The sequence below is a fragment of the Paroedura picta genome, chromosome 1 (genome assembly GCF_049243985.1).
Source record: "Paroedura picta isolate Pp20150507F chromosome 1, Ppicta_v3.0, whole genome shotgun sequence".
NCBI lineage: Eukaryota > Metazoa > Chordata > Lepidosauria > Squamata > Gekkonidae > Paroedura > Paroedura picta.
In genome coordinates, this window is record NC_135369.1 from 28,312,636 (window position 1) to 28,325,366 (window position 12,731).

Sequence of the window (12,731 nt, forward strand, 5' to 3'; positions counted from 1 at the left end):
TGTCATCCGAATGGGTACGCCGTGGAGAGGCATGGAACCCATGAGAGAACTTACCCTATTATTATTAGAAACCTTTTCAGGTGCCTCTGAGTTCTTGCCGCTATTCTGTCTCAGCGGGTGCCTCCAAATATACCTCTTGCAAGTACCCCCCTCCATCCTGAGGAATTTCCTCTAAGTTCCTACAAATGTTCTGCCTGAGTTCAGCTTTCCAAAGTTGTTTCACATTTGCAATACGAAGGCTACATTCAGAGAATCATAGAATCACAGAGTTGGAAGGGATCTCCAGGGTCATGTAGTCCAGCCCCCCCGCACACTGCAGGAACTCACAACTACCTGCCCACCTTCCAGGACCCCAATTTCATGCCCAAGTGATCCCTCCACCAAAAACCTTCAGAATCCAGCCTGGCCTGGAGGAAATTCACCTACCATCCCACAGCAGCAATTAGCAATTCCCTGGGTTTTGAGAGATCTCTCTGTGTTGGTGGATGGCCACATAAGGTTTCATTGCTGGGTTGAGTTCCCACATGGCCTAATTACTATTGTAAAAATAGGAAGGGTACAATATTTGTTCACTTCATTTATATACCACTTTTCCACTCAATAGGATCTAAAGTGGCTCTTTGATTTTATCTTTACTACCATCTTGTGAGGTAGAGCATTTAGAATCATAGAATCCTACAGTTGGAAGGGACCTCCAGAGTCATCTAGTCCAACCCCTTGAACAATGCAGGGGGTTGGACTAGACTGGGAACTTCTGCATGTTCTACCATTGAGCCCTGCCTTTCCATCCATCACATTTACTGCAAGAAGTTTTGAGCCAGTGTTCAGAACACTACATATGCCTCCATTTTATCCTCCAAAACTTATGAGGTAGGTCAGAATGAAAGTTAGGGATTCGCTGCCATTTAAGGGGCCTCAGAATTTATGGTACTAAAGTGGCACCTTGACCCCTACACTAGGTCAGCAAGGCCCTTGAGAACTTCCCCCTGAATCCGCTCTCCTTGGTGACTCTGCCTCACTGAGGACAGAGTCCAGAATGTGGTGCCTCAGAATGTGTGTAAACTGGAGCCCTCACATTGTCAAGATTAAACAACTCACATTTAGCGAGCATTCAGGCCTTTAATACCAGAAGCAGTTCAGTCAGGCTGTCTATTTTTCATTCTTGCTAGAATCTGCTGTTACGAGTCTGCTCCCTGGAAATTTATAGAGGCATGAAATTGACTTGTAGTTAACTACAGCTATAGAGTCAGAATAGTGTGGTAGAGGTAGAACATGGAGGTACCGTTGAAATATTTTTCAGGCTTCAAGGTTCCAGGAAGTGATGTCAACAGGCCACATCTCACTGCCATGCCTCCAGAAGCGAGAGGAGCCTCAGCTGGCAAAGGGTTAAATGGCTGGGGCCCTTCCCCTTCCCACCCCTTCCAAACCCAACACTGGCTACTTTGGGAGGTGGTAAATCAACCTGCCCAAATAAGGGTAGAAATTATGGTACTGTGGTACCATGGTTGGGAAACCTGAACTAGGCTCTGGAAGATACAGGTTTTGATCCCATTCTGCCACAGACGCTTGCTAGGCACACTCTCAAGCTAACCTACCTCACAGGGCTGTTGTGAGAAGGGGGAATTGTGTATGGCAGCTGCATTGGCTACCAGTGGCCCGGATCAGGTTCAAGGTTTTGGTTTTGACCTTTAAGGCCCTTATCTGAGGGACCCACTTATCTGAGGGACCGCTTGTCACCCTATTCCTCCTGCAGGGCTTTGTGCTCTGCGGGTTCCAACTTTCTGGTCATTCCTGGCCCCAGAGAAGTACACCTGGCCTTGACCAGGGCCTTTTCAGTCCTGGCCCCTGCCTGGTGGAATGAGCTCAGAGAGGAGCTGTAGGCACTGGGAGAGCTTTCAGCTTTCTGCAGGGCCTGCACAATGTCTATGGATGAGGCCAGTGTTGGTAGATCAGATGGGACCTTCCCCCTGGAAGATATTATGCTCCCATGCCAGTCCATCCATTGACATGGTTGGTTGTCATACTCCTCCCCTAGCTGTTAGTAGAGTTAAGATAGACTGTTATTATGTCCGCCATATGGTTTTGTATTTTTGTAATTTTATAGGGTTTTAATGGGTGTTTTATTGGGGGATCATATTTATTGCATTGAATTTTTTATGTAACCTGCCACGAGCCAGCGTGCTGAGAGTGGCAGTCAATAAATCGTAAAACAACAACAACAACAATAATAAGGTCCTAGAAGGAAGGGTAGAAGGCCCATCTCACAATATGCGCATTAAGCAAGTGGTCTCGTACGGTCCCTCCCTCACATCTTTCACTGTAGCAGCCTCCCCTTCCCCTTTCTGCCAAACAGGTATCTGGGAACCCATTTCCAGTGACTGTGAGCCCCCCCCCCTCCCCAGGTGACCTCTCATAAAGAATCTGCCTTGAGAATCGGCCAACAGTTACAAAGGCTGTGCATGGAACACAAGGAGAGGCTCTAATGAGGGATGTAGCTCTTCCTGCTGACTCCTGCTTCCCGGGGAGGGCCACAAGGGTTCTGACCCAGTGTCCAAAAATTGATGCTGCTGTCAGAAGCGGCATGTCATTATCTCTAATTGCCAATAAAGGCAGGCTGCAGGGGAGAATGCCGCTCGTATCTTGGGTTCTCGTCGGATGGACAGCCTGGGATGTGACAATCCCTCCCGCATCTTGTAAAGGAGGAGCTGACTTCAGCTGCCAAGTGTGTAGTTATGTGGTTGAACCGCATCTCAGAACAAGTGTTAAGGCTGAGGCCTGGTTCACCCCCACAGGAGAGTGAAGTGACCAAACTCAGTAAAGGTAGAAGACTGCAGGGACTGAATTCCTTTTTTAAACACTCCTTTCTGCAAAAACCTGCATGCAAGTAAAGATGGACTCAAAAATGGGGAAAGGACCAGTTTCTTCTCTTTGCAGTCTTGTTGGCTTTCTAGTTGCCAACCGCCAGGTGATGGCTAGAGATCTCCTGGGATTACAGCTAATCTCCAGGTGACAGAAATCAATCCCCTGAAGAAAATGAACATGGACTCTTTGGCATTCCCCTCTGTAAACTCTGCCCTCCTCTGGCATTCAGGGCTGAGTTATACGTGAAACCCCAAACATAATGGTTTCCTCCCCTGTTATGCTCACTTTTCCCCTTTCCCTGCTATAGCCTCTGCATCGTGCGGAAAGCTCCCAGTCCTTTATAAAGTTGTGCATCTCTATGTGACTTTGCCCCCCCCCCCCGCAAAGGGAGATTTTCTCTATTATTATTATTGAAGGTTACCTATGGCAGGTGGCACGCAATCCACCTTTCTTGAGGTCCTCACGGCAACCTTTCCTCCTTGCTTCCTAGACTCATTGGGACATTCCGGATGGTCCTGCAGAAGGTGGTGGAAGAAGGGCAGCTGGAGGTGATGGACACACTAATAGATGACAACAATTCTGTCATTCAGGTAAGTGCATCTCAAGAAGCAGGAGGAGGGGGTTCTTAAGCTCAGCTGATTTTTCTGGGCAATTGGGCTATTCTCCCATCTAACCTAAAAGGTCAACTCAACTGTGGGCTGGCAGCTGCTTGCTGGCAGGTCTTGTGTGTGGAGTATGCCTCACCATCTGCTGCCTGGAGTCAGTTTGCTTTTGCAGAGGACTGAAGCCTTGGCTAGGTTTGCCAATCCCCAGTTAAGACCCAAAGTTCTCCAAATGATGGTGATCAGTTCCCCTGAGGGAAATGGCTGCTTTGGAGGGTGGAGTCTATGTCCCTCCCCTCCCCAGGCTCTATCCCAAATCTCCAGGAATGTTGCAACACAGAGCTAGCAACTCTACCTTTGGCCCAAGGACTTGTTGAAATTGGGGAGCCAGAGTCATAAAACTTGTACCTACAGATTGATCCAGGAAGGCAAGCCTCAGTTTAAGCAAGTTGTAAGGTAATTTGATCCAGTTGCTCTGCTTGAGTGCATGAGGCTCTGCTGTGCCCTTGGACATATCCCGTGAGGTACTCTTTCTGGGTTGGGAAATACCAGGAGGAGGAGAGGAAGAAGAAGAGTTGGTTTTTATATGCTGCTTTTCTCTACCCAAAGGAGCCTCAAAGTGGCTTATATTTGCCTTCCCTTTCCTCTCCCCACGACAGACGCCCTGTGAGGTGGGTGAGGCTGAGAGAGCCTGATATCACTGCTCACTCAGTTTTCTCAGAACAGTTTTCTCAGTGCTGTGGCAAGCCCAAGGTCACCCAGCTGGCTGTATCTGGGGGAGGAGTGGGGGATCAAACCAGAATCACCAGATTAGAAGCCCTAACCACTACACCAAGCTGGTTTTAGGGGTGGAGCCTAGGGAGAGAGCCAGCTTGGTGTAGTGGTTAGGAAGTGCAGACTTCTAATCTGGCGAGCTGGGTTTGATTCTCTGCTCCTCCTCCACATCCAGCCAGCTTGGTGATCTAAGAAAGCTGTTCTAAACAAGAAGTGATATCAGAGCTCTCTCAGCCTCACCCGCCTCACAGGGTGTCTGTTGTGGGGAGAGGAAAGGGAAGATGACTGTAAGCTGCTTTGAGCCTCCTTCGGGTAGAGAGAAGCGGCATATAAGAACCAACTCTTCTTCTTCTTCTTCTTCTTGGGAGGATGGGGTTTGGGGAGGGGTGGGACCTCAATGGGATATAATGTAAGGTGACCAGATTTTAACATTGGTAAAGCGGGACACCATTACCCGGGGGAAGGGGGTTCTTGATTAGAAATATGGTCTATGTGAGCAATACAAATTTTCACATAATGCAAAAATAGTATTGTAATATATATTTTTTTTATTTCCAACATAAGTACAATTTGCCAGGTGCCTTCAGATGTCCCTCCAAAAGTGGGACAATCTGGTCACCTTAATATAATGCCACAAAGTCCACTTTCCAAAGCAGCCATTTTCTCCAGAGGAACTGATCTCTGCTGCCGGGTGGTCAGTTGTAATCCCAGGAGATCTCCAGCCACCACCTGGAATAATAAAGTACAATAAATGTAAACAGTAAATCAATGAAAAAAGATGATTCTTGTATTTTCCTTAAAAAAAATTATTTGTAGTCCTCACCAAAGCACCATCTGGTAGCAATTGCTTTCAAGATATTTTCCTCTGCCCCTGTTAAAGTTTCTTTATGATTTTGGTATTAATGCTGAACAAGCTGCTTCATTGTTTTCTGTACCACCTGGAGGTTGGCAGCCCTAAGTAGGCACCTACCTGGATGGGCAATTAATTAAACCCAAACCCATCAAGGCCAATGAACTCAACCAACCAACCAACCAACCAACCAACCAACCAAGGGGGTATCCAGATTAATTCAAAGGAGCTACCATTCTCTTTGTTATATTGAGTAGCCAGAGCCACAGAGATTAGAGGCAGTCGGCAAGAGGTTTCTCACGCTTACAAATTTTTTTCTCCATGAGGACTAGAAATTTCCTCATAGTAATGACCTCTGTGGCTTTGTTTCTGCAACAGAGGCTTTTAGCAATTGACCACCACTCTTGCAATCTGGCAGCCCTCCACACACAGTGGTATAGCAAATGTGTGCATAAAGCCAACATATCCTTGCTCCCCTATGCGGTAGCCATGGTAACCACCCAAAGAAAGGAAGGCAGGTTAGCAGAATTCCACTCTTGCTTTTTCCTTTCCTATTAATGCTTCAGCTCACATGCCCTGCGTTTAATCTGAGCCACGAAAGGAGAATGTTAATAACAGAAGTTGGGGTGGGGAGAGAGTTTGTCAAACATATGAACAGAGAAAAAGGCCAGTTGGAACTAGACACCCCAATAAGGTTGTCACCTCTGGGCTTAGAAATTCCAGGAGATTTGGGGCTAGGGCCTGTGGAGGATGGAATTTGGGCAGGGGGTGGATATCAGCAAGATACAATGCCACAGAGTTCATCTCCAAAGCAGCCATTTTCTCCAGGGGAAGTGACCTCTGTAGTCATCTACAGATCAGTTGTAATTCTTGGAGACCTGTAGAGTGCCAGTTTGGTGTAGTGGTTAGGAGTGTGGACTTCTAATCTGGCATGATGAGTTCGATTCTGCGCTCCCCCACATGCAGCCAGCTGGGTGACCTTGGGCTCGCCATGGCACTGATAAAGCTGTTCTGACTGAGCTCTCAGGGCTCTCTCAGCCTCACCCACCTTACAGGGTGAGGAAAGGGAAGGCGATTGTAAGCCGCTTTGAGTCTCCTTCGGGTAGAGAGAAGTGGCATATAAAAATCAACTCTTCTTCTTCTTCTACCTCCGGGGGACTGGCTAATCTCCAAAGACCATCAAGGCTACTGTCCCATTTCTAGAGATACTAGAGATGGGGCACTCTCTTTGGGTGTCCCTGGAGCTGGACCCCTGGTCCAATCTTTTTGAGGAGAGGCTCCTGCTGCCACATTGCAAGTGCCTCTGTCTCACTCCCCCCGCCCCAGAGCACAGAAAAGACAAAAATGGGAACTTTATTCCCTTTTTCTTTCTCTTTAAAGTTTAAATAGTTGCTTGTCCAGATCAATGAATTGTGCTGAATCACAATTCAGCAATTCAGACAAGGCAGATTTGGCCATTTAAACTTATTGGGGAATGGCGATTGGAACTGGATTCAGCAGACTCGTACCTGAATCATGGTTGATTTGGGTACTTTTCCAGCCAATCCAGATTGAATTGTACATCCCTAATTTCCACTCCTACTTGTATCTGATGAAGACCGCGATGACGTTCAAAAGCTTATAGACCCCAAAATCTTGTAATAGAGAATAGGCGCTACTGGACTTGAATCTAGTTGTCCCTGCACTATTATTAACCTTCAAAATGAGGACCATTTATTGCCTATATTTATCCTCTAGAGCAGTGGTCCCCATCCTTTTTATCACCGGGGACCACTCAACGCTGGGGACCACTCAACGCCTTTTACTGAGGCCCGGTGGGGGGGTAGTTTACTCCTCTACTCTCAACCACTGTCCTAACGCTCTCTGATCACTATGGTAATGTTTAAACATCCCTTCAAAATAAGATACAGACAAGCCACAACAATGAAGTGTGTTGTAAAGGGCTGGGGGGGGGATGAAGTAAAGGGCCAGGGGGGGGGGAGAGAAGGCGTCCTTCGGGGCCCACCTCCAGTTAGTTGAAGGACCACATGTGGTCCGCGGCCCACAGGTTGGGGATCGCTACTCTAGAGTAGCGGTCCCCAACCTTCTTGTAGTCTGGGACTGCCTCCGAGGGTGGGAGAGAGCCGGCGGCCCGGCCACAGCAGCTGTACGTAAACACGCACGCGCAGTTGCCGCACATGCGCGTTTTCGCCACTAGGTGGTGCTAACGCGCATGCGCAGAACAGTCGCACGTGCGCGTTTTCGCCAGCGTTGCTGGCGTGCCAGAGGCTGCGCCTGCCTCTTCCCCCCCTCTCACTGCGGGGGGGGGAGGCAGGCACGGCCGCTGGCGGTCCGGTACCATGGCCTTAGCGGCCCGATATCGGGCTGTGGACCGGGGGTTGAACACCCCTGCTCTAGAGGCTAATAACAATATACAGGGGGTGATCAGCAAAAACACCAATGGGGGGGGGGAGAAAACATCTCCACCCCCTCTGCCCCCCAGTCCTAATCTAAATCAAGCTCTCCTGTAACATCTATTAGCATTTTTGAAAAGCTTGAAGAATATGTTTGAAGAATTTATCAACCTAATGAGGTCACAGATCTCTTTGTAGTTTGTATCTGATTTGTCCCCAGTATCTCTCGATCTTCTAGGAAAAGTTTAGGATGATCTGGAAGAATCATAGAATCATAGAGTTGGAAGGGGCCATACAGGCCATCTAGTCCAACCCCCTGCTCAACGCAGGATCAGCCCAAAGCATCCTAAAGGATCCAAGAAAAGTGTGTATCCAACCTTTGCTTGAAGACTGCCAGTGAAGACTGGACATTTGTTGGCAAGAAGTTGGACATTTGTTGGCTAGAGATCAGAAGGATGAAATGACAAGGGTTCCATCCCTGTCAGGTGCTGGCAGGGGCTCATGGTAACTGTAGTCCATGAACATCTGGATGGAACCACCCCCGATCTTTGTCATCTGAGGGTCTGTTGCCCCTTAAGGTGTGATAGGTGATAAATGGAATCGCTTGAATAAACATGCTCTTGGCTGTGTTTGTTTTTCAGACCAGTGTCTCCATCGAGATCAGGTACCAGGCCATGGATGGCACCGTCGGGGCTTGGAATGATGAGGAATTCTTGGAGAGTCCCAATGCACAGGCAGAGGACGTTCTGCTTCCCAGTCACAGGCAGTCCCCCAGCAAGGCCAGTGCTGCAGAGAGGGCTCTCCGGAGGTAACTTTGCTTCTTCCTGCACAACCCTTTCCTACTTGCAGCATGTAACCATGTTGGGTGTTTTTCCGGCAACTGGCCATTGGGCTCACCTGCTCTCTTTCTGCTTTTGAGTTATGGAACCAGAAGGTGTGAAGTGACCCCTCAAGGGGTTTTCAAGGCCAGAAATGCACAGAGGTAGTTGGCCATTGTCTGCTTCTGCATAGCGCCTCTGGACCTCATGGGTGGTCTGTCCATCAAGTATGAACCGGGGCTGACCCTGCTTAGCTTCCAATAGTTGAAGAGATCAAATGAGCCTGGGCCATCCAGATCAGTGGAGACCCAGAAGTATATCGGAACTTGTGTGTTGGCTGACTGGTAAGACAGGGAAGGGCTCCGATACTGCTGGGCATTAATCCAGCCTTTTAGAAGCATGGGGCTCCCTGCACTTCCTTAGCCCAAAGCCCTGGCTGCACATTCTACTGGGAAGGACAGAGAGACAGGGAGACAACTACTCACCTCTGTTAGGCAAACCACGGAGTATATTCACAGTCAACTCCCTATGTGGAGATGATTTCAGACCACATGCTGTATTGAAGTTACCCAGCAACCAACCTTAAGCAGCAGTTATCCCCCCTCTCCTGGATTCCTCCAGGTAGGGGTGTCTGGGTAAAGAACTGGACGGGTAGGGTTTAAGTTAATTTTAGGTCCTGCACAAGTATTGTCTGACTCCACACAATACTGAAGATGGCAGAAATCTAGCACACTTAGTTGGTAGTTTACATACGTGGAAGCCAGATTGTTGGGCATGGAGCTAAGTAAATATTTCATTTGCCAGGAATCCTAGAGCTATAAGAATTCCAGTCCAGTCTTCTGTTCAATGCAGCAAATCCAAAAGGTGACCATCCCTGACAGAATCATAGAATCCTAGAGTTGGAAGGGGACATACAGGCCATCACCCCCCTGCTCAGTGCAGGATCAGCCTAAAGCAGCCAGGATAAGTATCCAGCCGCTGCTTGAAGACTGCCAGTGAGGGGGAGCTCACCATTTCCTTAGGCAGCCTATTCCACTGCTGAACCACTCTGACAGTGAAAGTTTTTTTCCTGATATCTAGCCGGTATCGTTCTACATGTAGTTTAAACCATTTACTGCGGGTCCTCTCCTCTGCTGCCAACAGGAACCTTTCCCTGCCCTCCTCTAAGTAATAACCTTTCAAATACTTAAAGAGAGCAATTATGTCCCCTCTCAAACTCTTCTTCTCCAGGCTGAACATTCCCAAGTCCCTAAGTCTTTCCTCGTAGGGCTTGGTCCCAGGCCCTGGATCATTGTCATCACTCTCCTCTATACCCTCTCAATTTTGTCCATGTCCTTTTTGAAGTGGGGCCTCCAGAACTGCACACAGTACTCCAGGTGGGGTGTGACCAATGTGATATACAGCAGGACTATGACATCTTGTGATTTTGATGTGATGCCTCTGTTGATACAGCCCAAGATCACATTCACCGATCACATTTACAGCTGCGTCACACTTTTCCCCCATATTTAGTTTCTGAGGAGGGGGAGTCCATCCTCCACCTTCCCCAGGTAACTGGATCCATTGTCCAGCTGCTCTTACCATAGGAAGATTTCCCTATATCTTCCTCTTACTTAAGCGCAAGTCTTGCACCCTGGAGCAGCAGAAAACAAGGGGCTTTTTGCACGGCTTCAAAATCGCACAATGGTTGCTAATTGGAAACGCTATTGATTTGCCATAACGCACGACGTCGTAGACAATCTGCAACACTCCTGAAACCGATCAGCAAAAAGCGCTTCGTTGTAGCGCTTTGAGGGGAATCCCAAAAAGTGGATTCACCCTCCGGAAAGCGCTACACTCTTGCAAACAATCTGCAACACTAGCGATAAAGACCTGTGCGTTAACATTGTTGCGGTTTCTTCAAAGTCCCTCCTCCTGAGCCTGTCCTCCAAACTTCCGGCGAAGCGATCACCATTTTTTTTTCTCCAAGCGAGCGGGGATAAACGCACCAGCGAGCCTCTTTCTGTTTAGAGGCTTCCCTGGCTTCAGTCCTTCACCTTTAGTCACTAAGCACAAACCACATAAAAGCCCGTTTGCTGAAATAAAGTCCCTTTATTTTTTACACATTAATTCAGCCGAAAATCGGGCCCGTGAGGGGGGGGGGATTTTTTTTTTATCACTCGAGGCAGCGTGGCAACGATCATACGATCAAACGACAGCTCACATTAGGCAGCTGGATGGGTCTCTCCGTTGCAACGAATCTACACAGATTTGTTACAATGGGTCTGTTTTTTTTTAAAAAAACCTTTCTTAAAGGGAAAGGGGCTGTTTGGGAGCATGCTAACGGCTGCCCATTGGCTGCTTGACGGCCAGGGGCGGGACGAGCTTGGAAATAGCGCTTCCTTTTCTGCCGAGACCGGAAGCTGCGGGAAACGCTACAAAACGCAACTGGATTCCACTACAAAGGCAGGTATGCATAACGACGAATTCCACTATTTTAAATGGCGATTTTTCGTTCAGTGACCAATTTGCAACAAAGATCCCGGTGTGAAAAGCCCCCAAGTCTTTGCCCTCTTCCATTTGCCAGCCCTCCATGTATTTGACGAGCGCAGTCATGACTCGTCTCAATTTTCTCTTCTCCAGCCAAACACCCTCAGTTCCTTTGACTGTTCCTCAAATTGTTTTCCTGATTCCAGTCTATTTTGTCCTTTGGAGAGGAGGGCAGCCATATTAGATGCAGCCAAATAAAGCAGAATTGGTGTCTGTTCTCTGTTGGGATGTTCCTCTGTGTATCTGGACTGCGGAGTAAGTAAGAAGAAAAGTACAGCTTTCCTTATTGTGGACCTTGGAGTGATGACCCTCCTGGAGACCTGGCAAAGCTGCAGTAAAGGTCCAGTTTGCTGTATGAAACTAGCTCAAAGTACTTCAATCTATATGTTACAAGTTCTTCAATCGATATATTACAATTCCTGCTACTACTCTAAACAGGAGTGCCTCATTAGGCTTAAATGGAGATTGTGCACCAGTTTGATCAGGTCCCAGAATCCCGTGCAGCATCTGGCAAAGCTACTGTGTCGTTCCTCTTGATCTCCACATTCTAGGGGAGTAGGGGGTTCATTTAGGGTGGGGGACAGATCCTGGCTCGGCTTGGCTACACTGAGATGCACAGTAGTAAACACCACTGACTCTTCTGCAGGAACTGCTGGGGTCACGGCAATTTGTTGGCAGAGTAATTAACACAGCCTCTGCCACTACTTCCCCCTTGTTGCCGCCCCAGCAAGGAGCCAAGCAAGCTGCACATGCTGAACAGGACATTCCAAACTTGCAAGAGATACAAGAGTTTAAGATACCCTACTGGGGGCTGCCCAGCTTGCCACAGTATGGGGACTGAGGAATCTTGTCGGCTTTGGCTGTGGGTGGTTGAGAGAGGAGGGGATGGTGGCACCAGCAAGGGGGGGGGGGTTGGGGGCAGTGGGCTCAGGAGGCATTCCTTGTTGGACAGCAATTAGATGATCCATGCAGGAGGATCTTGGGAGATGGCCAAATCTGGAGCACAGAGGCTAGCGGATCCAAGATCTGGTGCAAGGTACAAGAGTTATGTTAGTATAGTTGTGTTTCTGGAGTCCCTTTGTGTCTCCTGCCCCAAAATCTGTTTCAGAGGTACTGCCCAATGTCCAGCAATAGCAGTTGCCTGCTAAGACTGCATGAGCTACTTTTGTATATGATGCCCTCTAGTGGCTTGTTGATGATCCAAAAAAAGTCCAACAGAAGTCATGATTCAAGGAGGTTGCTGTGTGGGTCTGAAGTAGACAAGAAAATAGCAGTTTAAAGACCAACAAAGATTTATTCAAGGTGTGAGCTTTCCTGTGTCTGAGGAAGGGTGCCTGCACTTGAAAGCTCACACCTTGAATAAATCGTTGGTCTTAAAGGTGCTGTTGGACTCAAATTTTGTTGTTCAACAAAAGTCACGTTTCCTTTGGCATTTGCAGAGTTAGCATTCTGGGGGAAGGATTGTTAGAGCCTTTTCACCTGCAGATATTCCCTCTCCAGAAGTCTGAAGTTCATTCTTCATCCTTATTTGTGATTTATTTGTTAAGTTCAACTGAACAGACCAAGAAGATTTTGAAAGTTCTGAACCCCATAATAAGGTTTGGACCTTCGTAAATCATAGACCCCCCCCCCTTCAGGGGACTCTCCTCTTAGAGTGGACTTATGCTGTTCACGGGTCCAAAGCCCAGAGCTTGTGCCAGCTGAACATGACAAAAATTCCTACATGGCCTGGAAAGGGATCATAGTCCATCGTAGCCTGCTTGTGAATATGACTACTCTGGGGTAGAGGACGGGAAGGCCTGGGGGATCATTGTCCATGGGGTCACGATGGGTCGGACACGACTTCGCACCTAACGACAACATTACTCATTACACACCCCTGCCTGTTTTATAGTGTGCATAA

The 12,731-nt window shown here is 48.1% G+C and overlaps 1 protein-coding gene across 13 annotated transcripts in view; it reads left to right on the forward strand.

The window, feature by feature from the left end:
* OTOF (otoferlin) overlaps window positions 1-12,731 on the forward strand; it is a 177,553-nt gene that overhangs the window by 82,297 nt on the left and 82,525 nt on the right. For all 13 annotated transcript variants that reach the window (XM_077331083.1, XM_077331113.1, XM_077331067.1 and 10 more), the window contains exons 4-5: window positions 3,353-3,452; window positions 8,123-8,289. In XM_077331083.1, the coding sequence (XP_077187198.1) occupies window positions 3,353-3,452; window positions 8,123-8,289 (267 nt within the window). The remainder of the gene's footprint in view (window positions 1-3,352; window positions 3,453-8,122; window positions 8,290-12,731) is intronic.